We start from the raw sequence: 26,008 nt of genomic DNA on the forward strand, positions 1-26,008 counted from the left end.
CAGCCCAGCTTCACTTCCTGCCACTCATGTCTCATATTGTGCCTCCACATCTCTGTTATACTTTCCTGCCTGAAACAGCCTTTTTACCTTTCCTTAAATGGCTAACTTTTCTGATGCATCCCCCACATCTCAACATAGAATGTGATCTCCCCCCCGCCCCTACTCACGGAAGCTTTGACATCGTTAAAACGCAAAAAAGTTGGTTTAAGTGCCTCTCCTTTATGCTTCCAACAGGACCCTTGACATGTCTCTTTACCTCAATATCTAACGTGTTAGATTTCAATTATGTTTAGTGTCTAAAGAGCAATAACCATTTACTTTTATGCTAAACTCCCAGCAAGGTGTCTGGCACCTGGTAGGAATTTTCAAAATGTTTGATGAACTGAATTATAAGAATTATGAAATAAAGCAAGAAGCATTTTTAGGTACATCTCAAATCATCAAGGGTTGTGCAGAACTTGAGATCTATCTTGAAATTATAGTATTGGAGCTCTAAATGCAGCTAGTCTCTGCTTAATTTGGTATTTGGCTAAATAAAATATTTTAGACTGCTACTAGAGAATTTCAATTCTAAACAGGATGGCCACAAAATATGGAAATATGGATAAAATCATTTCATCAGATATTGTAATGTAACACCAACAGACCATTGATTTTGTATTTTCCTGCCTTTCCAGACTAGGTGGCCACCTGGTTTCATGTAAATACCTACTTCAGTTAAGATAACATTTTAAGAGCTGCCTCAATCAGGAAATTAATTCAGACACTGCCCTGTTAAGAACCGATCAATCTAGATTTTCCTGAAATAAATTTGAAAGGCAATGGAAAGCAAAGTGAGGCACAAGATTGTAAGGAAACAATTCCTTTCTACATAGGCAGTTACAGCTACAAAGTTTTCCTAGGAATCAGAGAACTGGAGATGTGTTTATCTAGCATCCATCAAAATAAACGAGGAATTTTCTGCTAGTGTGGCAGAGGGCTCCATTTTTAATTAGTCATTGATTAGAAGTAAATGTAATGCAGTAGACATTAGAATAAGGATGATTTCCAATTTCAAGGAAGAGACTGTATCCCTTAAGTGTTCTACTAGCATATTCTGTTTTAAGATCAAGTATAAAGAATAATTCAAGAATTTAATCATTTGAGAGTCACAATAGCAAGCCAGTTAGCTGACTCTAGTCCAAACAGTCTAGAACAGGGGTGGGCAAACTTTTTGACTCGAGGGCCACAATGGGTTCTTAAACTGGACCGGAGGGCCGGAACAAAAGCATGGATGGAGTGTTTGTGTGAACTAATATAAATTCAAAGTAAACATCATTACATAAAAGGGTACGGTCTTTTTTTCTTTTTTTTTTTTTTTTAGTTTTATTCATTTCAAACGGGCCGGATCTGGCCCGGGGGCCGTAGTTTGCCCACGGCTGGGCTAGTATATATACTACCCAAGGGCTGAAGTCCCCAGTAAGGACCCCAGGCCCGATCCTGTGCCAGCACAGTAAGGCCTGGTGCCATCTCTTCAACTTTCAGAAAATCAAACCCTGTAACTGTGAAACAGTATAGGAAGATGTTGCAAAACGGAAGTACAGTGGGCCAACACACACACAGTGCTTGCCATTCATCAGATGAAAAATTAAATTTCTGTTGTAAAATAAAGTACTGTTTACTTATAGTATTCCTGAACTACTGTTTATTCCATAACTATTCCAATGCAAAATGGAATATGATCATCTGAGGATTAAAGATGAAACTACCACCTCACTATTAATATAAATTTTTAAAAATGATTAAAGTATTACTGTGCCCTCTTTTGGGGAAGAAGCTGCAAAAAGTCAGGGGTGCACCAAAATATGTTGTATATTAATATCAAAAGAAACTGACCAATATAGATGTTAAAATTCAAGGATAAATGTATTTGGGAGAAAAAAAGAGTAAATAAATGAAAGAAATAAAAAAGTTAACAAAATATATCTTAAAAATTGCATTTATCATAACATATTTAAATAAAAATGTGTTTGTAATTTAAATTTATAAGTAAATTTGTTAATTAAAATATTCAAAGAAATGTGCTTTGATTATAGTCTTCAATAGAATATATACCACTTAAAATTCCATCATTGAATTTTGTTATCCATACTGTGGAAAACTAAAACATTTAAAGTTTTCCCAAGTGGAAAGGAAGTACAAAATGACTGTTAATGTTCTGACACAATCAATACAAAATAATTCTTTAAAAAATTAACAATCAATCAAAATCCTTTAAAAGCAGAAAATCTAAAAGCACTATCATTAGCTGCCCATTTTATACACAGGAAATATGCTCTACAATACAATATATGCGCAATTTCATGACAATTTTATGATTAAGTGAAAGTGTTAGTTAGCAGTGGATTTCCTTGAGTCCTGGGTTTTAAATTGGGCTCAAAGATTAAAACAGGAAAATTTTGATAAGGAAATGCTCTCATAATTATCAAACAGCTTTTAAAATACGTTTACTTAGTGTTTTGTAAAACACTGTTAGTGCAAGCTTAAAATAAAATCGTTTGATTGGCAACAACCACAAATGCCTGTATCTTCCTCAGACTTGTCATTAGTGTGACAGTGATCAATTAGCCAAGTCTCAACTTTCCTTCAAAACTGATCCTATCTTAACCAAATAATAACTCACTTTTCAATGAGCCCAAGAGAAAGGGCAACCATTCTGTATGCACACAAAAAAGGCCTTCAAGTTATGACACCAACTTTACGTTTAAAATTCAAACATACTGCCATGTAAGTGTATTTCACTTCAATCCATCATTTAGAAAAAATTATCTAAAATGTATATATGCATCTCAAAAATAAAGCAGCTACTGGTAAGAACTCCGATTAAAATATTGAAAAAAAATTTTGTAAATGTAACATCTGCTCAGAAGAGGGCGAAGGGGAAGAAGGGGGGGGGCGGGGGGACGGGGGGGGGGGGGTGTCTCAAACTAGGGCACTGTTTCCATGGACCCGCCTTTTCAAAAACACACAGGTCCGTGTGGTTCAATATTCACAAAACAAGCACCTCAGAAGTTGATGAACACTACTTCTGGGCAGTTCGCGATGAAGCTATAAAAGGCGGTATCAATGGGAAAGTGGGTTCATCGTCAGTCTGTCCCGCCGGCTGTCAGCGTCCCGGCATCTGTCCGCCCGCCCGGTGAGTTTAAAGGGGCCACCCCAGGCGGGCCTCCTCGCGGGCTCAGCCGATCACCAGGGCCCAGATGTCAACATCTGCTCCGCCAAGCCGCCAGGAACGGGATCCACAGGCCTCACACTGACATTTGACCACGCGGAGGGACTTTTAAAGCTCTTTTTTTTTCTTTCTTACTTTCAATATGCAACTCCAAGACGGGATGCTGCTAATCCAGCGGTTCTCAACCTGTGGGTCGCGACCCCTTTGGGGGTCCAACGACCCTTTTACAGGGGTCGCCTAAGACCATCCGGCATATCAGATATTTACATGACGACTCATCACAGTAGCAACATTACAGTGATGAAGTAGCAACGAAAATAACTTTATGGTTGGGTCACAACATGAGGATCTGTATTTAAAGGGCCAGGAGGTTGCGAACCACTGCATCGCATCACAACTCCACCCCCCACTCCACTCCCCGCCCCCCAGGAACTGCTATCGGCCCGCAGCCGCCGTGCAGCCCCCTCCAGCTGGCCTCGACGCCTCTCTCCGGGGAACCCAAATGAAGGACTTCTCCCCGCGCTAAACCCAGGAGGCGTCGCACGGCCACCCACCCGGTTTGCGCCTGGGTCGCGGGCACCTCGGCGGTTCATGCGGCGCCGAAGGAAAACCAGACCCGGGAAACCGCCCGGGCCGGGCGATCGTCCCTTCCACCCGCGGGCTCGAGAAGCGGCCCACGCGCAGCGACCCCACACGCCCCCCGAGGCGCACGCACCGCCCCGGACGGGGGGCGGCTGCGCGCAGGGCGCGCCCACCAGCCCCGACGTGACCATGCCGGAGCCCACGGCAGCCGCCAGCTCGCGGGGAGGCCAAGGGCCACGTCGGCGCGACGGGGCCGGGACCAGCCGGGGGGAGGGCGGCCCCCCCACCACCCCACGGGACGCGACCCGGGAGGGCCCGTCCGGCGCGCGCACAGGCACCGACACGCGCGCCCCAGCCCCCGGCCGAGTGGGTGCCGGGAGGACCCCTACCCCACGCAGGACACCGGGGGCCGGGGAAGCGGGACACCCCCCGGACGCGGCGACCGGCCCGGCCGAGGAGCCGCCTGAGGAGCTGCTGCCTAGACCCCCCTCCGCCGGCCGGGGGTCGGGGTCTCCGGGTCCGCCCACGGGCCGCCCACGCGCCGGGGCTCCTCCTCGGACTCCTCCCCCCTGGAGGTCTCGGCCCCGGAGGTGAAGCGGGGGCTGGCTCTGGGGAAGGGGTCGCCGCCCCCAGGAAACCCCCAACCCCAGGTGGACGCGGACGCGCGGGGAGGGGACACTGACCTCTCGGGCCGCGGCGGGTCCTCTCGGAGCGGCCCCTCCGAGGGTCTCCCGTCCGCCCCGCGCCGGCGGCCACGGCAGGACGGTCCCAGCTCCAGCCGGTGAGGGTCCGGCAGCCCCGCGCGCAGGACCCGCTGGTGTTCTCCGCACCACGGCGCCCAACGGTGACCCGGCCCCTTGTGAGGTGGCTCCCGGCCCCTGCGAGGTGGCTCCGGGCGGCGGCGGCGGCGACGGCGGCGGCGACGGCGACCCGAACCTACAGTTGAGGTTTGAAAACTGCAGCCGCGTTGCGGGGCACGGCTGTAGGCTAAGGCCCACCCCTTCGGCCTCAGAGCCAATCGGAGCGCGCAGGGCGGGCGGGGCTGTCACGTGATGGGAGGGCGGGGCGCCAGCTGGCGGCGCGTGCTGAGGGGCGGGGCCAGCGCTGGAGAGGGCGTGGCCGGCGGCGGGCGAGCCGGAGGTGGGCGGGGCCGCGGGGCAGGTGGGGCGCAGAGGTCCGCGCTACCTGGGAGGCGTGATCGGGCGCTGCGGGCCCGCGGGCCGGGCCGTGGCTCTCCCTGGCGGCACCCCTCCAGCCTTCAGAGGGGGCGGCCCACGAGGTGGGAGTGTCTGCAGGTTGGGAGAGGGAAGAAGCCGCAGGAGCGTCACGGCTTCCCACTCATCCAACCTCGGTCCCTACCGGAGGCCCGTGTTCGGACCCTCGTGACCAGAACCCGCGCGGAAGTGCGGAGCGCAGTTGCTGCGACGTGGCGAGCATCCCCGTGGCTCCAGCGCCCTCACCTCCCAGGCCTGGCTGCGGCGGGTGCGCCAAGTCCCGATCGGGTGAATTGCGAGTGTTGCGGACGGACAGAAGGGGCGCTGCCTGAAACAACGGCAGCCCGCGGCGCAGGACCCGGGCTCTGCGACCTCTTGCAGAGAATGCAGAGGTTGAAAGCTCTGTGCAGGACACAGTGCGCTTTTGTCTCGTTCCCTGTCATGTAGGATTGGTTGCAGATATTTACGATGATTATAGGGGATTATTGGGAAAACATATTGGGGGGAAATATATTGGCTCACTCTCCTTCTAAAGCCTTCCACACTCACCATGAGAGAGGAGGTTTCCGCTTTCCCTGCCCTGTGCCAGGAAGCCCAGCGAACTCCCCGTATCCCTGTGCTCCTCCATGCTGCATTCTCCCCAAGACAAATGCATGAAAGGCCTCAGTGCCACTCAGAGAGGTCTGCCAGTTTCCACTGAACTGACTCGTTCCAGTTTTAACGTGTCCAGTCCCTAACTACGCCTCGTCACCTGGGAATATTGCTTCCGTCTATCCAGTTCATGGTTGCTAACTATTGGAGGGACAAGAGAAGCCTAAAGTTAGGATGGAAACAACAACGAAGTCGCACGCTGACATGGACTTTTCAGGTACCGTTACCCTCAAGTCCCCAAACCAGTGGGACTGTTCCCATCTCTTTTTGCAAACACGTGGGTGACATCCCAGAGGTCTCAGCACCAGCACCGGGAAGCAACCTCTGGGGATCACCTGGTAGCTACAGACACAGGTGTCTGGTCGCGATTTCTGTTCTGTGTGGTTTATCTATGGGCCTCCTCAATCCCAGCGTCTGAGGAGTCGCCAGCCCTTAGTCTCCTCTCAGTCGGCCCAGGTCACCTCGCATCTTTCCATCCCTGCGGTAAACCAACCACCCCTTCCTGTGGCCACAAGCCCTCCACTCCACCAGCCAGCCTCCTGGGGGGCTTTTGCTGTTGTTCACTCCGTACTCCTAGCCCGGTCACCTCTTTGCCCTATGTCAGTGGTTCTCAACCTTCCTAATGCCGCGACCCTTTAATACAGTTCCTCATGTTGTGGTGACCCCCAACCATAAAATTATTTTTGTTGCTACTTCATAACTGTAATTTTGCTACTGTTATGAATCGTCATGTAAATATCTGATATGCAGGATGTATTTTCACTGTTACAAATTGAACATGATGAAAGCATAGTGATGAATCACAAAAACAATATGTAATCATATATTCAATATGTGTTTTCCGATGGTCTTAGGCGACCCCTGTGAAAGGGTCGTTCAACCCCCAAAGCGGTCGCGACCCACAGGTTGAGAACCGCTGTCCTAAGTTCATAGGTGCAGGCCCTACCCTTGTGCTGATCTATTCATGCCCCTAAGTAGGTTGTTAACCCTTGTACATGGTGTCAGATGTGCCCGTGCGGCTTCAGCACACTGTCCCAAGGACACCCGCCTGCGCTGGCTTGGACTCAGGCACTGTGGTTAGTTAAGTACCAGGGAATCCCTGGTGCTGAGGAGCAGACTGTACCATCTGTGGCCTTGAGGAAGATTCAGGACTCAACATGTCCCTCCATCCTGCCTCACTTACCCAAAATGATTCCTAGCCATGCCAAAGGCATATAACATAGTCACATTAAAAAAGCAAATGCAGAATGAGTTAATTTTAATATATTTTATGTAAGCCAGTGTATCCAAAATATTGTCATTTCAATGTGTAATCAATATGAAAGTTGTTAATAAGATATTTTCATCCTTTTTTAATATTGTCCTAAACGTGGGGTACTTTACATTTACAGCACATCCCAATTTAGATGCTAAGTTTTCATCGAAAACACTTGATCTGTATTTAGACTGCACAAAATTTACCATTGAAAAAAGATTCATATCCCTACATTGTTTCAAACATAAATGTTTTCAGTAAATGAATACAGGACCCGTTTCTTAATTTAAGTTTAATTAAAATGAAATGAAGTTGTAGTTCAGTCACAATCACCACATTTCAAGTGCTCCATAGCCACCGGTGGTTGGTAGCTACTGCACTGGGCAGCACAGACCCAAAGGGCTACAGATGTGCCTCTTAACTGCTTCTAAACCTCAAAATCACTTAATGCAGAACTAGACACAGTGCAGGTTCTCAATAAACCATATCACCGGAGCCGTTTGGAACTTCAAAAGTCCTCAGGGGTCGCTAGCCCAACTCCCTTGTTTCAGAAAGGAGCAAATGTAGAGTGGGAGAGGTTAAGGGACTTGCAAAGTTCACACCACTGAGCCAGTGGGTGCATATCCGAACAAGAATTCAGGTCTCGATTCTTAACCCTAAAGGAAATTCCACCTCATTATGTCAGACATACTTCAGGGGTGAGAAAAAAAAAGATTTTTAATTTATTTGAATAATCACTTGAATGATATGGGCAAAGAAATAGATTTTTATGTCCTAATTGCATTTGCATAACCTGATACAGATAGTGTGTCCTGGAGTGCTTAAGGCCTGCTTCCACCATGGTTTGGGGTCTGGGTGATCTAATCTGTCAGTCACTGTTACCTTGGCCCATCACCACTTCCTCTCCTTGGAGCCACCTCACTGCACACCTGTCCCAGCCACCCCCAGAGCATCCGGCCACATTTTTCTGTCGCAGCTGTCCTCGACCCAGCTGTCTACAACAATTTGGTTAAGGTTGTACTTCAGAGAATTCTTTCTATTTGCAAATCAAAATATTCTGTACAAGCTACAGAACTGATATCTTCCATCCACAAACACACCAGCTCTGAGGTGAGAGTTATGTGTGTGTGTGTGTGTGTGTGTGAGAGAGAGAGAGAGGATGCCTGTGTGGTTACGTGTGTGGCATTCAGCAGACCTGCATTCACGGCCCAGCTCTGCCCATTTGTAGTTGTATGGCTTTGGGCAATCCTCAGTTTCCTCATCTGCAAAAAAAGGAGAGTCATAGCAGCTACTTCTGTGAGACGAAGCTGCGCTGGTACATACAGAGCACTGCGCCTGCCCCGCAAGAATATGCCCTCGGTCTGTCCAGCTGCTGTCCTTTCCCAGTGCCTGCAGGCTTCCTGGGCAGGACTGCCTATACCTGGCTTGCTCCTGCACCTTGTGACCAGCAAGATGCTTGTGATGGAGTAAGGTCCCGCGTGCATATTTTTCGAATGACTTTAGAAGATACTTACGATTCCCTCGGATCATATGATGGATGCTAAGAGAGGTGACTGGGGGAAAAAATAAAGCTGACATGCTGGTCAGAAAAGGAGAGAAGAAGCAAGCTGCTTTCCCTTTCAGAATCCACCTGGTGAAGGCACCCGGGTTCACCAGGCAGCTGTAAGGTCAACAAATGCTGACGGCCAGGCCTGTGGTAGCTGAAGAAGTGAGACTCGCCAGTGTTTAAAGGGAAGTAGATTATCGAGTGGAGCAAGGACATAAATATAGGGTGTAAAACCGTCATTTATTTTACTTTAGTAGATAAACGTCTATTAGTTCTCCCCAACAAATGCCCTCCCTTTTCACTTTCCTGAGGTACTTCCTCTGCCAAGAGCATATCCCAGGAATCATGACCTGGTGTCACATTCCCCAGAGCACACAGCAGGTAAGAAATAGTAAAGCTTTCAGGAATCCCGCACGATGTGAGTCTTCTTGCATCAGGCAGCCATAGGCACAGATAAGGCCGGGCTGGCCTTTAACCCCTACCATTTTCTTGTTGGGAGTGCGCTTTGCCTCGACTGGCTTAAGGTGACAGCAGAGCGTTGAGAAGGCCAGTCTCCCCTCCGTGAGCCCTTTCCTGGCATTAACGTGCTGATCATGTGGAAAAGGCTCCTATTAACGAGTAGCGCAATATTCCTGACCTTGAGAACATTCCAAGTGTTTTCCAGGCTTCTTTTCAGTAGTTAACCTTCCCTGTAGATTTATAGAGTAGCATTTCATAGCTTCATTTTTATAAAAATATTTAGAGCTGTTCAGAAACCCTTTAAAGGGCACAGATTATGAGAGAGGGGGTCTGAAAATTACTAGCTGTGAGACCTTGAACAGATTATAATACTCCCATGCCTGCTGTTTCATCTGTAAAACTGAAATAATAATAGCTTTATCCCTCAGGGAACAAAGTACCAATAGCTCATGACAAATCCTGAGCCTGGCACCGTTCTAAATGTGCTGTTTGTTAACTCGTTGAATCCTCACCCTCCTGTGAGTAAAGTGCTAGAGTTTCCTCCTTCAAAGATAAAAAACAAACAAACTAAGGGACATGGACGTAATATACTTGCCCACAGAAACCTAAGTCACAGTGCAGCTGTAACCAGTGAAGCCAAGAGGCAAACTAACTCTACTGCATGGCCTTTTCCTCTGGGCATTTAATAACTGTGGCCACTCACAGAGCACAGGCTCTTGAATGTTCAATTCACCTTAGTCCCTGGTGCCCCTGCTCTTTTTATCCCTTTGTTTTCTCTCACACCTCCCATTCCAAAATGTCTTCATTGTTAAAGCAACTCTACAAATACATAACAAATGCAAGAGGAGGCGCCTAGAATGATCCATGTGGCCATGGATTAGAGTTAGAGACATTGGTATGACCTAATGCTTAGCTTCATATAGATATGGATGTTTACACATAGAACTATTTATAGATAGATGTGTGTGCATGGGTAAATATTCACAAATATCTCCTTGCTCTGTCAGCAGAGAGCATGTAGAAGCAATGACACCCTAGGAGCAATAAGCACACCGGCCACTCAGGTCTTCGTTTCTAAGACCATTCATTCTCCAATAAAAGGAACCAAAGCTCCTTGGAGAAATCAATGCTTCCAGAGCTGGGGCAGGAAACATACAGAAAGGCCTGGAACATTGTGCAGTGCCAGAAAGAAGGAAGTTCAAACAAACAAGTCAACCAAATCCCTACATAGTGATGGGAGTATGTCAGAGGGACCCAGGAGCCACTGAAAGAGCTCCCAATGGCAAAGCTGGGACAATTTGAGCAACCCAACACATACACAAAATGCTATTGGATTATGACCCACAGTATAAAATAAATATGCATGAGTACATACTGATACAAGTAAATGATTGAATAAAGACAGGGGAAAGAATAGGCAACCTCCCATGTAGAAGAATTATGAATAATTTATGTAGATTCTCTACCCTCAAGTTGGAGGAGCATAACTCCCTACTCCTTAAAGTGTGAGCTGGGCATAGTGACTTTTTTCACTAAAGAGCACAGTATGGGGAGTGAGAGAAAAAAGAGTAACTGTGCAGTGAAGTAATCTGACAAACTGTCCCTCAAGCCAGGTGATCAAGGTTAACAGCAATACTCACAAGTCATTTTGACCATGCCCTTAATACGATGCAATGAGAATGGCCCTTTGCCTCTGTGGTCTTCCTCCCCCAAACCCATAACCCCAGTTCAACCATTAGAAAAACATCAGAAAAATACCCATGGAAGGACATACTACAAAATACTTGACTTGACCTCAAAACTGGGAAGGTTATAAAACAAGGGGACTGTCACAGTCAAGTGGAGCCTAAGGCGATGGAATGACTAAATGCCATGCTGGATCCTGGATGGGATCCTGGAACAGAAAAAAAAAAAAGAAGACATTAAACAAGAACTAAGAAAATCTGAATAAATAAAGTATAAACGTTAGTTAATGAGTTACTATCAGTTCATTAATTATAACAAATGTGCCCTATTAATGTAAGATACTAACAAGGAAACTGGTTGTGGGTACCTTATGTATTGTCTTTGCAATAATTCTATAAATCTAAAACTGTTCCAAAATAAAAGGTGGCTTAAAAAAATGAATGAATCTGTCGTTGCTTTAAAAATTCAAATTCAGGGAACCCTAGGATCATAAATTAGAGCTGGAAATGATTTTTAAGATCAAAAGAAAGGATAGACTCCATAAAGTAACTGAAATACCGTCCAGCTATTATTTTTGCAATCTATTCAAAAATACCATTATATTAGTAATTTGATGCAGGCTCAGTCCTGTCAACCTCTGAGCAAAATGTCCACGCCTTGGCTAAAAATAGATGTGACAGGAATGCAGAAAGTGATCCAAGGAATTGTGTGTCAATATAATATCTATCATTTAATTCCAATCACGAAGTAAATCTCTCATCTAGCAATTCCCCTACTGTGTTAGGGAGACCCCAACACCTTTGTAGAGAGTCCCCAAGGTCGAAATATTTCTCATAAGAATTTTCATATTTACCCTTTTCTCTCTTAATCTCCCACAAGTGTATGATTCAGTTTTCCAGAGACTGCAGAATGTGTCATATTACAACAGATGAATGTAGAAGCAGCTATAACAATCCAAATGCTTCCTATTAAGGCAGAAATCAGAGAGATCACAATAATATAAAACAATACCACCCTTATCATTATTTGTTTTGGACAATATAGGTATTTTTCATAAAATGTGTTATTGATGTTAACACGCAGTGTTGTTAACATGTAGCTGTTATTTTAAATAAATTAATATTTTAAAATTTTCTTCTTTAAAACTTGGTAGATATAACCTACATAAATAAACATTCTCAGAGGTCCTTACTGATTTTTGAAGGTAAAAATTGCGAGAGATTAAGAGCTATTTTTTCTAATCATCATGACCAGTTTGCTCTTTTCCTTTTGGGGACATTTGTCACTTTATGACCACCTAGTATCTTAACCCCTCCGGCGTTTAGAGACGTGCTCGCCTTTTGAGTCTATGGAAGTGAAGCTGACAAATATTCACGTCCCCAGCCTCCTTTGCAGCTAGGGCAGGAGCAGTCACCTTAAGTTCTATCAACCGTCTGTATGCACTTGAGCCATGGAATCTGGAACAAGTGGGCCTGGGGCCAGGAGCACTCAACTCTCTGACAGCAGCCAAAGTGTCAGGGAGCTATGGCCCTGGGAGCAGTGGTTCTAGTGACACCGCCTTTGTCCACTCTCACGCTGTCAGCAGGACTAATTGCACTTAGAAACTTGTATTCTGGCAACAGTGGCACCTTCACCGAATAGTCATTGATGGGACTTTGGATCTCGTTCCTGGTTATCTTGTCCTGGTCCTGGCTCTCCAGCCCGGGTCTCTACTCTATGAGCTACTCAAACAAGATCCTTTAAATACCTCCCTTTGGGGCTTCAGTCATCCAGTGATGCTTCATTGCTTACAACTTCATAACTCTCACCCTCCCCAAAACTGGTCTCTTCGTTCACTTCTGTAGTTATCCATCTTGCCTCTTTTAACATCAGCTTTCCTGAAATTCCACAAATAAACCGTGGCTAATTAAAGGAAAGCAAAGGCAAAAATAAATTTACCCTTTCCTTTATCTGCTATATAAAAAAATAAAATAACTGCACCAATAAATTAAAGTGGTTAGCTTATTGAAAGAAGGAGAAAAATATGTTGGCCACCTCCTCTAGCTATCAACTTTCACCTACATTTTGAAATCATGATCTAACTTCCACCCAGCAGAGTGTAAGGTTTTCATGTGTTACTTTCCGGTTATGCAATTTCCATAAAGCAGGCAAGAGGTTCTGAGGAGAATGACGGATGATGCCATGCCATATGCTTAGTTCATTATAAATCCGCTCAACTGACTGCAGCCTTCCCGCGCCAATCAAAACAGAACTGTTCTAACACATTGGAGAGTATCTTGTTTTATGGAGTGCTTACCGAAGGCATGAAAAGCACACTCGATTTCAAATGAACCACATTCTCCAGAAAGGGTTTTGGAACTGACTCCTCATAGGCTACTTTTTGGTTATTATTTAATGCAACCTATAACATAGAATGCTTTTCTCTTTGAGCTCATCGGGCCTGGAATGGTTCTGCCTTCTATAATTTCGCAAACATATCTTACAATATTTTTATTCTGGTCCCTTTCTAGCTAGACTTCAAAGGGGAAAATATGTGGGCTCCTTAGGCTCTTCAGATCTTCCCATTGCATGTTAACTCGGATTATTAGGGACCTAAATTAATTTTGACTAGATAAAGCATCTTCTGGGATTGAAATACTACCTCAGATTAAGGGTTCTTTGAAGCCGTGTCTTGAAATAATTTAAAGAAAAGATAAGAGGGAAGCGACCCATTGCTTTCTCCTCGCCTGCTCTTTGATGGTCCAGGTCTGAGTGCAGGGGTTCTTGGATCTGGATTCTGATATTCCCACAGTGAGCCTCTCAGAAGAAAGGTTTGCTTGGAGTTGAAGTCAACAGGGAAGCCTACATCAGTACACCCCACCTGGAGAACAAGTTGCAAAATCGAAAAACGGGTACATTGAGTGAGCAAAGATAGCCTATTTCTCACAGGCCTAAACTGGGGTGCATCTTTTTAAATTTGAGGTTTTTGAACACTTTGCAGATGACTATCTTGGTGACTTGAGAGAATCTGCATAAACAAATCACTTGTCTCTCTGTCTTCCTGTCTCTCACCCTGGGTGTTTGTCTTTCTCTCTACTTGCTGAGAACAGGAAGTGGCAGACCGAAGATCTGATCAGTTTCCATTACTTCAGTGAGCCTTGCTCAGTTGAACACAGGCCAACAGCACATGTATATTTGCCTAAATATATTATGCAGTTTATCAAAATAGGCTCCTTTTGTGCAGTTTGCAATGATCTCTTAAGTGTCCAGGCCTTGAGTTCTTCTCGCTATTAAGCCTACCTCTGGGGATCTTAGGTTGTTCTTTCAAAGTAAAAATAGGCAATACCTTTGAGACACTTGTTACTCGTTGACCTAAAAAATCCCCTTCTAATAGCTCAGTAATGAGCAGCTCTGAAACGCTGCAGGCCAGCCATGCATGCTGCATGTGGCCCAGGATGTCCCAGTATTAAGAGCCCCTGAAGTCTGCACGGCCTTTGGAGCTGATATCGTGAGTGCTTTCACACGCGATATTTTATCTGAGCCTCGACAATCCGGAGGTTACTGTAAGCAAGGCTAGAACGACTTCATTTTACAAACGAGAAAGAGGCTCTGAGAGTGACTGTCCAGACTGAGACCAGGGCTCCGTCTAGAACTGAAGATTGTAGGCCTTCCTGGGCAACCTACGCTTAGGGGAGGGGACTGTTCAGACCATTCAGACCTGCTCTCTCCTCTCCCATCCCCACCCCTTTTTCTGAAAAACTGCAGGAAACACTATGATAGAGCAGCCCCGGACAACGGGGAAGAAAGGAGGAGGTGATTTTCCAGGAGGACCCAAAGGGCCGATGGCAGCCACACCACGCCCCCTGGCTACCTTACCTGCAGCCGCTTGCAGCTCTAGGAGCCCCAACATCACCCAAAACCTCAGTGTTCGCATCTCTCCAGCTGGTTGGGCTGTGTGCACTCCCTCCTGCTGCCCTGGGTTGGCTGAGGCAGTTTTGGGTGGGGAATTAGGAAAATCGATCACGATTTACCACCTAAGGTAATAAGATTTGGCACAGAACTAAGAATTCCCAACCAATAGCCAGGGTGACAGGGAGGCATTTCAGAAAAAGGAGCATACCTATTTTTTAAAGTTGGAGCTGCTGGGTATACATCATTTCACTTAATTCTTGAATCGCCACCTTGAGGTAGGCATCTTTGTTCCCAGGGCTCAGATGAGGGAACTCGGGCTCAGAAAATTTGAGTGACCTGCTTGAGGTTATACAAGCAAGAGGTGGAGACAGAGTTTGAACTCAGACAACAAATCCCAGGTCCTTCTCAGGATACTGCCCTACATCCTGTCCCCATCTCTTAAAATCCCCCTTGGTGGCCCATCTGCATAACTCATCGGGCAAACAAGCTTGTGTTTTGGTGGTGGACAGCAGCCTGACTGGGGGTCTAAGGCCTAAGGAACAGGAAGTGTGCAGAAAACTCCGAAGAAGCAGAATAGGAGTCACAGCAAGTGCTTCCCTGTGAGAAGATTCTCTCTGGTGTGATTAAGTCTTTTGTGCTTGCTCTGTAATTATTTGGGATGTTATGAGACTTCAATGACAGGATGCTGCAGGGCCTTCCCTCTGATCTCCCAGGGGCTGGCCACTCTTCCGCCCTCGGTTCTCACCTTAAATGTTGCACCCTCTCTCTGAGGAGCTCCCCGTCGCTGCTCCCTGCTCTTCACGGCCCTTTTTATCACAGTTAATAATTAAGGATTTATTTGTTTACTGCCCATCTTTCTCATGAGACTGTAAACTGCGCAAGGACGGCAACCAGGACTGCTTCCTTCAGCGTTTCCCCAGCACCTCCCGTGGTGCCTGGCACAAAGTAGCAACTCAGTATGTGTTGATCGGATGAATGGATAGATGGACCGATGGATGGATGGATGGACGGACGGACAAACCAGTGAATCATTCCCAGAAGAGATCCCAAAGGGGTCTGAGGAAATGACCTGATAATGTGATGTAGGGAGGGCTGCGTTACTTCTGGGCTGGGGGAGGTCAGTCAGCTTTCCCCTAAAAACAGGCTTAGAGCTAGTGGCTTCCCAAAGACGATGGTCAGGAACTGTGCATGAGAAAGGAATTACCCCTGTTAGATGCCTGTGTATTCGAAGTTGATGTTTTTCTTATGGCTGGACCAGGGTTATAGGTTTCGGGAGGAAGACCACAGGGATGAAGTGCCTTTTTTATCGCATCGTAGCAAGGGAACATACCATCCACGTGACTTGTAACTGTTGGTATTGACCTTGATCACCTGGCAGATGGAGTGGTTGCCGGGTTTCTTCCCTGTGAAGTTACTCTTTTCCATGCCCTCCCCCTACTCCATGCTGGAGTCTGTGGAAGGAAGTCACTATGAGCATCTCGCATTTAAGCGTGGAGCATCTGCTTAGGTTATGTGGAATTCCTCTGCATGATAGATTTCTCTTCTTCATTTGTTAATTATTCAATAACTTATTTATCCTCTGGACTTATGAATATTCATTGTATATCTTGTCTTATAATCCAATACTACTTCATTCATTTTGTTGCTCAAATTGTTCCAGCTTTGGCCATTGGAACTCTCTCACTTGGCTCCTTTGTCATATTTCCATTATTGGAGCCTTTTTTTTTTTCTCAAGGAAGTACTTTATTACTTTCTGGTACAAGGTGTTTCAGGCTCATCTTGCATATTTCCTGGAATCAATCATTTCTCCAAGGAGCAGGGCTAATTTTTAAAATATGATTTTATATCTTAACTGAGGGCCTTAGCTCAGGACAGGTAAAAGTCAGCTGGGAAACATTAATTTACTAGCATGTATGTGTGCAGTCACCACCACACCCAAACCGTGTGACCGGTTAGAAAAGCTCTGGCTATATACTCCAGCCACTGAGCTACTGGCACTCTTGCTTGCTTCCAAGATTCAGATAGCCTGTTATCTTCATTCCTCCCTAAACATTGTTATGAGTGTTATAACAGACAGGTTAATTACAGATGAGAGGAAACAAACCCAAACATTTTCACTCCAAATTATCAGTAGTGTTGCAGGAGGAAGAGACGCTGGTGTTACAGACATTGCTTCTCAAACCAATGAGTGCACGCCCAGGGCACACAGCGTCTGGCCAAGGAACAGGCAAAAATCGAAGTGCTATCTTCCTGGATCAGCAACTTTCTTTGCTATTTGCGGAAGTGGGGAACCAGCCGTTATTAAAGCTAATAGGGAAAATCCTTATTTTCAAATGAAAACCAGGTTTGACGATATATGAGAGTTTTGCTTAAACTAAATGAAGCCTGTAAGTGACGTTGTATCAGTAGGGTGGCTTCAATCTGCACTTCCCTACTTGGGGGGTGCTTTATCACTATGGGTGATGGAAGGCAACGTTGAAGAAATGTTGACATGGTTTCCTAATTAAAAATGGAGTAATAGCAAATCATCCCTAATTAGCGAATGGTTCTTTAGCCAACAGTTGAAATAGTTTTTGTTGTTTTGTTCTGGGAAGTCAATCACTCAAAAGAATAGAATTGGCCTCCCCCGTCCCAGGGAAATGCACAGTTCCTGTCCACTCTCCCGGCCTCCATTCCCAAAAAGAAATGCTGGTCTGGACTGGTCTGTTCAGGAACCCAGACTTGGATCTTGCCCTCTTTGGGGACTTTGTCACTTGAGATTTCTCTTGCATTTCCAGGCCACAAGGCTGGAAGGTGAGGGGAGCTGCCCAACCTCAGTCAGGTCTGACCGTGTAGATTCGGGGTTATCCCATCTCTCTGGCCCCGTGAGTAGTACTCCTCTGCCCTGAGAAGTCATGGAGTGGGCAACCTGGACCAGGTATATACATTATATGTCCAGATTCATATATCAGCACCTTCTCTTCTTTTTATTGATTGGTTTTCTCTTCTTGGAACTTGCCTTTCGCTCTAAGTAAGATACAAAGGATCAAGCTGTGAGTGTGGTTTACGGAGGACCCGGTAGGAAGTCTCCTGACCTTGTCTGGTCTCTTTAGAACTGACTCTACTCACTACAAAGGATGTCCTTCAGATGGTTTAATCTTATTCAAAGGAGATTGCCTGGGACTTTGGGGCAGAAGCCGCATAGGAACAAAAGGCAGGACTTCACTTCACCTTGAGCTCAGGAATTTAATTTGGGGGTGGAGGCAGGGAGAGAGGTGTGTTGGCAATGGCATGACAAGAATTTGGATTCGGGGTCCATTTTCCAATGCCAATCGCATACCAACTAGACATGAAATACTACAGTACCCAAGAGTTGTGTGTGTATAGCAAGGGGTAGTATTTCATAACATTATGATCAATTGTCAAAGAAATATGTATATTGTTCCAATGATTTATGCTTTGGAAAATCGCTTTCTTTTTCTTTCTAAATAAACAATTAGTGACTAAATTTTTTTTTGCAAGTACCTGTAATATTGTGGCAAATAAAATGTGTGAAATTTATTTCTATCAATGTAAACATCAGCTCTTTGGTTGACAAATGGAACACTAGTCAACCCAGTATCTAGTTAGAAAGAAGTATCTATTTAGAAAGAAAAAAAGCCATTAGTAGGTAAACATTTTTGATAAAGGAAAGAAGGAAGCATGAAGAAAACATATTTTCCATTTCTTGATAAAAAGGTTAAAAGCTTTCTAGTTAAAAAAGATGAAATAAAAAACACCAAGAAAGACTCTCTGGGGCCTGGCCAGTGTGGCTCAGTGGTTGAGAGTCAACCTATGAACCAGGAGGTCACGGTTCGATTCCTGGTCAGGGCATATACCCAGGTTGTGGGCTTGATCCCCAGTGTGGGTCACATGAGTTAACACTAGTTGGTTTTCAGAAAGATTATGGTCAGCACAGATCATTTTTCAAGTACATCCTTCATAATTCTCTACCCTCATTATATATATTTGCCTTTCCCAATCTCTTCATACAAACTGCCATGTCTTCATCATGTTTTATTGATTTGGTCAATTATTCATACTACCAATCCAATATACAAGATAATGTATTGATTAACTCAAGGGTTTCAAACTGATGGACCCACAAGGGAAATTTAACCTATAGACATATTTGCTTTAATCCAACCAGTATTAAAAAGATCTAAAAGAAAAAATCACAAAATTTTAGATTTCTCGGTTTCTCTTTCCAGAGAGGATCTGAATCTCATGTGACTGGAATCTGCCTAAGCAGATTAGGATGCCCCCCTTAGGTGAACCTCACCCCTCTCTGTTGCTTACACTCAGCTGGTTTTACTCATTAAATACCTACTTGGATCCCCTACGTGTGTGACACCTGCATTAGATTGGTGTTGGAGGTTGTGACGGTGGGCTTATGTGTTTATGAAATAAACATTCAACCAAGATGGCTTAACAAATAGTCTCAGTCCATGTGAGAAATGAGATTATATTTATGTCAACTCATTTCCTCAGCATTCATTGATAGCCTATAAAATAGCAAAATGTCACTTTAAGAATAAAAAATAGATTCCTAATTATAAATATCATGAAAAGAAAACATCCTGTATCCACAAAGCTGCACCCTAATCCCATGAGACCTTTATCCCTACTTCGTTTTCTTCCCTCGAGTCGTTCCTTCCCAAATGTATCACAGAAAAGTCATAATCTATTTTTTTAAAGAAGATTTATTTTGGATTAAGTGATTTCATGATGCAACATGGTTTTAAACAAAATAGAGATCAGTATGAAAATAAAATAAATTGTACACATTAAAATATCTTTCCTTCAAAGCATTTCAGAATCATAAAAAAATACAACACAAAAGCCAGGGGGTCAGATGAGGATAAGAACACAGACTTTGCAGAAAACAAACAAGGAGTCTACATGTCAGAGTTCCAGGCTCCACTTAATACCACCCGTGAATCACTTCTAGGATGTCAACAATCCGCATTGTTTTCTTTGAAAAAGAATAAAAGATGAACTTTAAATATAAGGTGAAATGAGAGCTGTATAATCTTAATGCCAATAGCAAATACCTCCTGTTATTATTCTCTATGAAAAGTCACATCGACTAGGTATGAATTCTAAATCAACTCAACAAAATAGAAACATAGCAATTACCTGTGATACGTGGTGTGATAGACACAGTAGGTGGAGGTGGTGAAAGGAAATGGCAAGGCTTTAAAAAAATACATTACCTGGGCTCTACTGAAATCTTAGAAATAAATATGTTTTTTTGCAGAGCCTTCATATTAAAAAGTAAGCATTATTATAAAATTCGATTAATACTTTCAGTAAGAGGCAAGAGAGATGCATGTATTTTCATTTACTTTGGAATGCCTGCATCCCTATTGTAAAAACATGTAATCTTATGTACGTTCCAAATATTAACAGCCTCAAATTTTACCTATGATAGCATGTAAAGAAACATAAATAGGTTGTAATAACATCTTTTAGAGCATTAAGGTCCTAAAAGAACATTCGGTTCTTAGTTAATCCTTCCAAGGTATTTCTTGAATGTTATTCACCACCACCCACACACCCCTTTTTTTATTTTGCAGAAGGTGATAGTAACCAGAAGTTTACTGATGATTCCTCATTGGCATCAGTAACAGCCGATTCAGTTTGAATCACACAACATACAGATCAACATGCCTCAGGGTTGTAATATCTTGAAAGAAAAATCAGATAGAAAGACATCGCCTGCCCAAGGCGACCAGAAGTAAAAGCCACGCACATGAATGTAGTGTTCCTGTGTTCCCCGGGAATCGGGGCCTGCCCATGCTGCTGACCTGCCCATCATGAAAGCCAACTACTCCGCATCGTAAGTCTAAGCAAATGTCTTTTCAGTCTTGATTCACTTCCTGAAAAGTTGGAAACACTGACTAGGTCTCCATTTGAAATTCAGGAGCCCAGTTCTTAGGTTTTCGCCTTCTAGACTAACAGAGGACATTGAAGTCACCACTAGAAACCATGAAAATGTCTCAAAAGCTCTTCGATCGCCAAAGAACATCTACTGGAAAACACATTCCGTGGAATAAGCCAAGCAACACCCTTTCCTCTATTTCATGTACCAAGTTCAATAGTAGTACAATGCTTCTTAAGTTTAAAAATATCCACAATGGGATTTAATACTAAATTACTGACTCCTCTGATGGAAGCTCTGGCTGGCTCTAATAGTGGGGGCTACATTCTGTTTCGCAATCCCAAAATGTCATCTACCCGCTGAACTTGGAAAACGGGCTATTCCCAAAAGGGGGTTTAGCGAGCAGCGCCCTCATTAGGCACCAGGGCACGCTTTTCCCAAAGTCAGAAACCAGACTCAATGTTTGCTCCAACCCCACCAGCAAGCCCTACAGGATCCTCCCTCCCTTGTTTCAGTTTCCCCGTTACAGTCCTCCCTTAACAACTGCTAGTCCCACACGCTCCCCTCCCGGAATGCAGTGACCACCCTGTCTGGGCTGTTGTCAGTAATTAGCATTATGTTCCTGGCGGGCAGGGCACGTCTTTTTTGCTTTTTCGTTTTTGATCACCCAGCAGGGAGCAGTTGGTTGGCTTTACGCCACCATTTAGAAATGAGAAAGCTTTACTGTCTCCGGGAGCCCTCTGCTTCCGTGTTAGACAAACACACCTACCTGGAAAGCACAATCGAACTGCACAGTTAATGGATTTTGCAAAGATTGGAATTTAATTGGAAGTGACAGTCTCGATCTAAACTCAAATTCTACGGGAGGAAGGTGCCTGAGATCTGGTGTTCACACTCATCATCTAAATCAGAAAGCAGGTCAGAGAGAACGAAGGGCCTGCAGCTCAGACTCGGTTTGGAGATGAGCCTTCACTTGCATGCTCTGACTGTGCAGACTTACACATATCTCTTAATGACCACATAGCATCATTCCACCTGCCTGGGGATTTCCTGGATGGGGTTTAAACTGGAAAGACTTTTAGACTCTTCATTGAAAGATGTTTGTCTTAGTTAGAAGTGGCCACGTTCTAAATACAATTTATATAGAAAGAAAGAAAGAAATTGGATGAATGTGAGAACAGAGGAAAAAAAACCCAACCCTGCAGTAGTTTCTTCATCCACATCACTGCCCCTCCGCTACCAGGGCTTTCTAGACCCATCCTTACTAAAAATGAAAAATTAAAATAAAAGAAGGCTTTTGATTAAAGTCCTTTTTTCCATGATGTTGCTTCCAAATAGTATTTGAGAAAACTCAACTGCTATACTACATAAATCCACCAAAAGCAATCACATTGGGCATTCTGTTTTTCATTTCTTATAACCAATAGTAAAATGCAACCGTTAAGCGTATGGGGATTTTTTTTTTCCAGGAATGTACTGTATTCATCTCTTCATGGGCTTTTCTGAGGGCGTCACATTTTAGAGTGTTTGAAAAAGTGAGCCTTTGGTAGATGAATCATCTTGCAAAATTCACTGAAAGCGAAACATGCTGGTAGAAACATTAGCCTCTCCATCTCTGGTGGCGAAACCTAGAATTGTAACCGTTTTTCCTTCACTTATTACAGAATTTCTACTAAGTCGTCATAAGCACAACAGAGGCTAGAAAATGATGACCACGCTTCTCTGACCAAGACCCATTCGTTTTTGCACAAGAAAAATGTTTCGACCCCAGAGCGGGTTGGGCTCAGGACTGGCATTTCTCACAGTGAAAACGGGAGGTACACTGGAGTGCAGACCAGAGGAACCGGGAAAGGACTACATCTCACTGGGGCATTTCTTGGACAATCTGAAGACCCTCCAGTTGTTCCTTCAGGTTAAGCTCCCCACATGCACATTTCAAACCCTTGTGCATGAATGTACCATGGGCTCTAGCACTTGCCCAGTACTAACACGCTATGACATGCCTTTAGCCCCAACAGACAGGGCATTATGTGACCTTCCTCCCTTCCTTCCTCGGCTACAGTAGCGCCCATGTATGAAGCCTTCAGTGACTTCCCAGATGGAGCAAACCATTCTCTTCTCATCACTTGATGGTAGAACAAACCAAATCCTATTGAAAAGACTTTTTTGAACCTTGGTGTCTACTCCTCTAGACCATGAACTTCTCAAGGGCGGATTTCGAATTTGCAGCTCCATGATCAGACACAGTGGCTGACACGGGGCGAATGCCAACACTGTGCCTCTCTTCTCATCTCAGAGATTCTCGCGTACGTACATGATGCATTGTGACTGTCTTTTATGCTATAAGACGGGGCAGTATGAGTATCACTTAAGAGCTTCTTAAAGGAACAAGGCCATACAGCGAGTTACCCAGTTCATAGTCAAGAAGAAAAAAATATATGGATATTTCTAATTGTAGAGTATATTCAAGACTAAATTATTCTGTGGACATGATATTTAATATTCTACAAAGTGATTATTGGAGTTTTTGTTTTACTAGTGGAAAAAAAAAAGGTCAGTAACCATGGTGTTTTGATAGGCTAAGTACATCTTTGAGAATCCCCAATTCTGAGAACAGTAGCAGCTAGGTGCCCTAACAAATAAATATATTTCTTAGAAATAATTAAAGAGATACACTTTACTTCAAATTTCTTTTACCTGATAATGTGGAGTATGGTAACCAAGTGTCACAGACCAAAATGAAAGCTCGCGTGGTCTAGGAATGTATTTTTGAAAGAAATGCCACCTTCAATTTCAGCTGTTTAGAGAATGCCGGCTCTGAAACATCACATTACCATTAAAAATGTCGTTTTTTAAATGAAGTATATTATATGATTTCCCTTGTAATGAAAACATACCAACAAGTAAAAATAATTTGTAAAATTAAAAATACTTACATTCATGGTCAGTAAGTACACACTAATTGTTCCAGTTAAAAGTTTTTCTCTTCCCTTAGTTTCTGGTCCAATGACAGGACACAGGTACCCCTTCCTTCCCCACCTGCGGGCTTTGGGGTCTTTATTTCGGAACATTTCCCCGCCCGGCAGCATCTGCCTCTAGAGCAGGAACGCAGCCTGAGTGGCTTTCCTCTCGAGACTCCAGCAGTGAATGCAGCTCACCCAACAGGGGGGCAACCTGCTCTTAAGACCAACCTACAAAACCCACGCACGTGACCTTTACAAAGCGTAAGACCGCCAACATCCCCCAACGAGGATCCCACGGCTACTTATAGCTCAGAGAAGTGGTCGGGCAATGCCTGTAAAACCATAGGCTGGCAAACCAAATGTTAATCCAACGCTTTTATTATTCACCATTTAACTTCGCTGCATTGAACCTCTGATGAGTTATGGCCATACGTCCAGAAATAAACAACGATGTGGAAAAAACCCGAAAGCAGTAGAAACGAAGGACACCCTCTGAGAAAACGAAGCAAGTGTAACATTAGTGGTGTCATGCAATGTCCGAGGTATCCTAGAAGACCTGTTTCCTTATGTTGATAAGGAATTTATGCATCGGTGAAAATGCAGGCTTGGAAACAGAGTACTGAGGGTTTCCGTTTGTGACGTCTTCACTGACGAGGGAGATGGAATTCTCGTTACTAAAGAGAGCTGACCCCTTAGGTGTTGCTGATGGCTCCCTCAGTGAGCCCGGTGTTTCATGATGCTGTACAAATAAAAAGCAGGGGGGTGGGGTACGAAATATCTTTATTAAATGCCATCCTGTAAAGTATTTGATGGATGGAAGAGTCTAATGCATTTTAAATAAATGCATATCGTACTATCACATATCGTGAGTCTTAAAAAATTATTACTTAGATGCACAGTCCTGTAGTGGTAGACATGGCACTGTGGAGAAGTCTGAATTTCCAAGCTGTTTCCTGTTGTACTTGCCCAGTGATGGAGTTGCTGTCAGTCATCTTGTAACGTCCCTTCAACTTTGGTACATTCAGTGCAAAATATTTCGGGGAATTTTTTTGTACCTTTAGAAAAATAAAAGGCCCTTTGGTTCCCTGGACAGTGCTTAAAAGGATACCTACTAGCATGATGCCCAAGTAAGCATGGAACATGGAAATGGATCGGGCGGCACGAACAGTAGGACAGGTGGGTTCCTATATACACCTCAAAGAACATAAATATCATGAACCTATAAAAAAAATGAACAGAACTCACCGTGGACTTTTTTCTGATATGTTGTGAGTTAATCGCTAGTTATTTAAAATTGTTTCCATGCATTAGAGAGCATACAATCTGTCGGTAATAATTCACTGTAGAACAGTTTGTCTCCAGCCATAATGACACACAGACCACTCTGCAGATCCATCGTCATAGACCACCTTATTGCAAATCTTTAAAGTTGCCTCATGTTGACTTGGTTTCATTTCCACTTGGGTCCCGTGGAAGCTGAAACCTACGTGCACACCATGCAGGCACACATAAGCAAGAAAAGGAATATTCTGTGATAACTTGGGGCTCACACAAAGGTACTTTTGGGAAATACACGTGTTTTTATTCCATTATTGAACTCGCACTAATTTGGAGATCGGGTCAAGGGCTGCAGTTTGGCTTGAATCACGTTCAAGGTTAAGTTTCAAGATTCTCCCAAGTCCCCGCACAGGTTCATCTTGGTCTTGGAACGCAACGAATGGGAAGAAGCGTGGCAGTCAGGACCTGCTGATTGAAAGACTGTTGGGTTGTCCCCTGGGCATCAAGCTCACCCCCATCCTTCAGGGAGGACTCCTCACCGTGATCCAGTCCCCAGACGTGGCTTAGACTTGTCAAGTGAAGGCGTTACTCGGATGGAAGCCCGCTCTGGCCCTCCCCGTGGTGGGCCATCCTGGGAGGGCAGCTTCCCCAACCAACCGCCTGTCCCCACGCAGCCGGGCACTGGGCTTCCGGTCACTCAAGTCCAAAGGTGCTGGTCTCTTCAACCGCTGTCAGGAGCTTCTCATACAGCATGGAGAACGAGGGGTATGGGGGGAGGTCCAGGCGGTTGAAACACGTGTGAGCTCTGCAAACAGAAGAAGCACATGGAGCTTAGAATGCTTAGGGTGAAAGGAGATTGGCGTGTGCGTGTGTGTGTGCACACATGTGCGCACACGTGCACAAGCAAGTTGGTTTCTTGTCTATTTTCACACTCCTTTTGGAGAAAACTTTGAAAATATTTTGACTTGAAATTCAGAATTGAAAGCAAAAATTCAGAATTAAATTTCTCTTGGGGAAACGGAGATTTAAAAAGTGTATTTTCTTTATATTTTCACAACCACTTATCCACTTGACATACATATTCCTATTTGTTTAATTGTCTCAGAATTACAAAGACAAGTTTGGTTTTTTGTTTCTCTTTTGACATTACTTTTTTTAAAAAATATATTTTATTGATTTTTTTTTTTTACAGAGAGGAAGGGAGAGGGACAGAGAGTTAGAAACATCGATGAGAAAGAAACATCGATCAGCTGCCTCCTGCACACTCCCTACCAGGGGGGATGTGCCCGCAACCAAGGTATATGCCCTTGACCAGAATCGAACCTGGGACCCTGGAGTCCGCAGGCTGATGCTCTAACCACTGAGCAAAA

General features: G+C 44.4%; 2 protein-coding genes and 1 long non-coding RNA gene across 9 annotated transcripts in view; 1 reads left to right on the forward strand and 2 right to left on the reverse strand.

Annotated features, from left to right (window-relative positions):
* STK17B (serine/threonine kinase 17b) overlaps window positions 1-4,735 on the reverse strand; it is a 29,236-nt gene extending 24,501 nt beyond the window's left edge. The window contains exon 1 of the mRNA XM_070421736.1: window positions 4,477-4,735. The gene's annotated coding sequence lies outside the window, so the exon portion shown is untranslated. The remainder of the gene's footprint in view (window positions 1-4,476) is intronic.
* Window positions 4,736-4,968: 233 nt separating this feature from the next.
* LOC139014880 (uncharacterized) lies at window positions 4,969-25,655 on the forward strand. The gene is made up of 3 exons (XR_011472370.1): window positions 4,969-5,875; window positions 20,093-20,355; window positions 22,062-25,655. It is a non-coding gene; the product is annotated as an uncharacterized lncRNA (long non-coding RNA).
* The window catches only part of HECW2 (HECT, C2 and WW domain containing E3 ubiquitin protein ligase 2), a 257,430-nt gene continuing 250,635 nt past the window's right edge, over window positions 19,214-26,008 (reverse strand). For 5 of the 7 annotated variants that reach the window (XM_070421739.1, XM_070421738.1, XM_070421740.1 and 2 more), the window contains one exon: window positions 24,528-25,443. In XM_070421739.1, coding sequence (XP_070277840.1) covers window positions 25,332-25,443 — 112 coding nt within the window. In that variant the 3' untranslated portion in view covers window positions 24,528-25,331. Of the gene's footprint in view, window positions 24,416-24,527; window positions 25,444-26,008 lie in introns of those variants that run through there. The other 2 variants (XR_011472368.1, XR_011472369.1) reach the window with 2 other exon arrangements.

The sequence above is a fragment of the Myotis yumanensis genome, unplaced genomic scaffold, assembly GCF_028538775.1.
Source record: "Myotis yumanensis isolate MYYU_CA2020_CCGP unplaced genomic scaffold, mMyoYum1.0.hap1 SCAF_8, whole genome shotgun sequence".
In the NCBI taxonomy this organism is placed as follows: Eukaryota; Metazoa; Chordata; class Mammalia; order Chiroptera; family Vespertilionidae; genus Myotis; species Myotis yumanensis.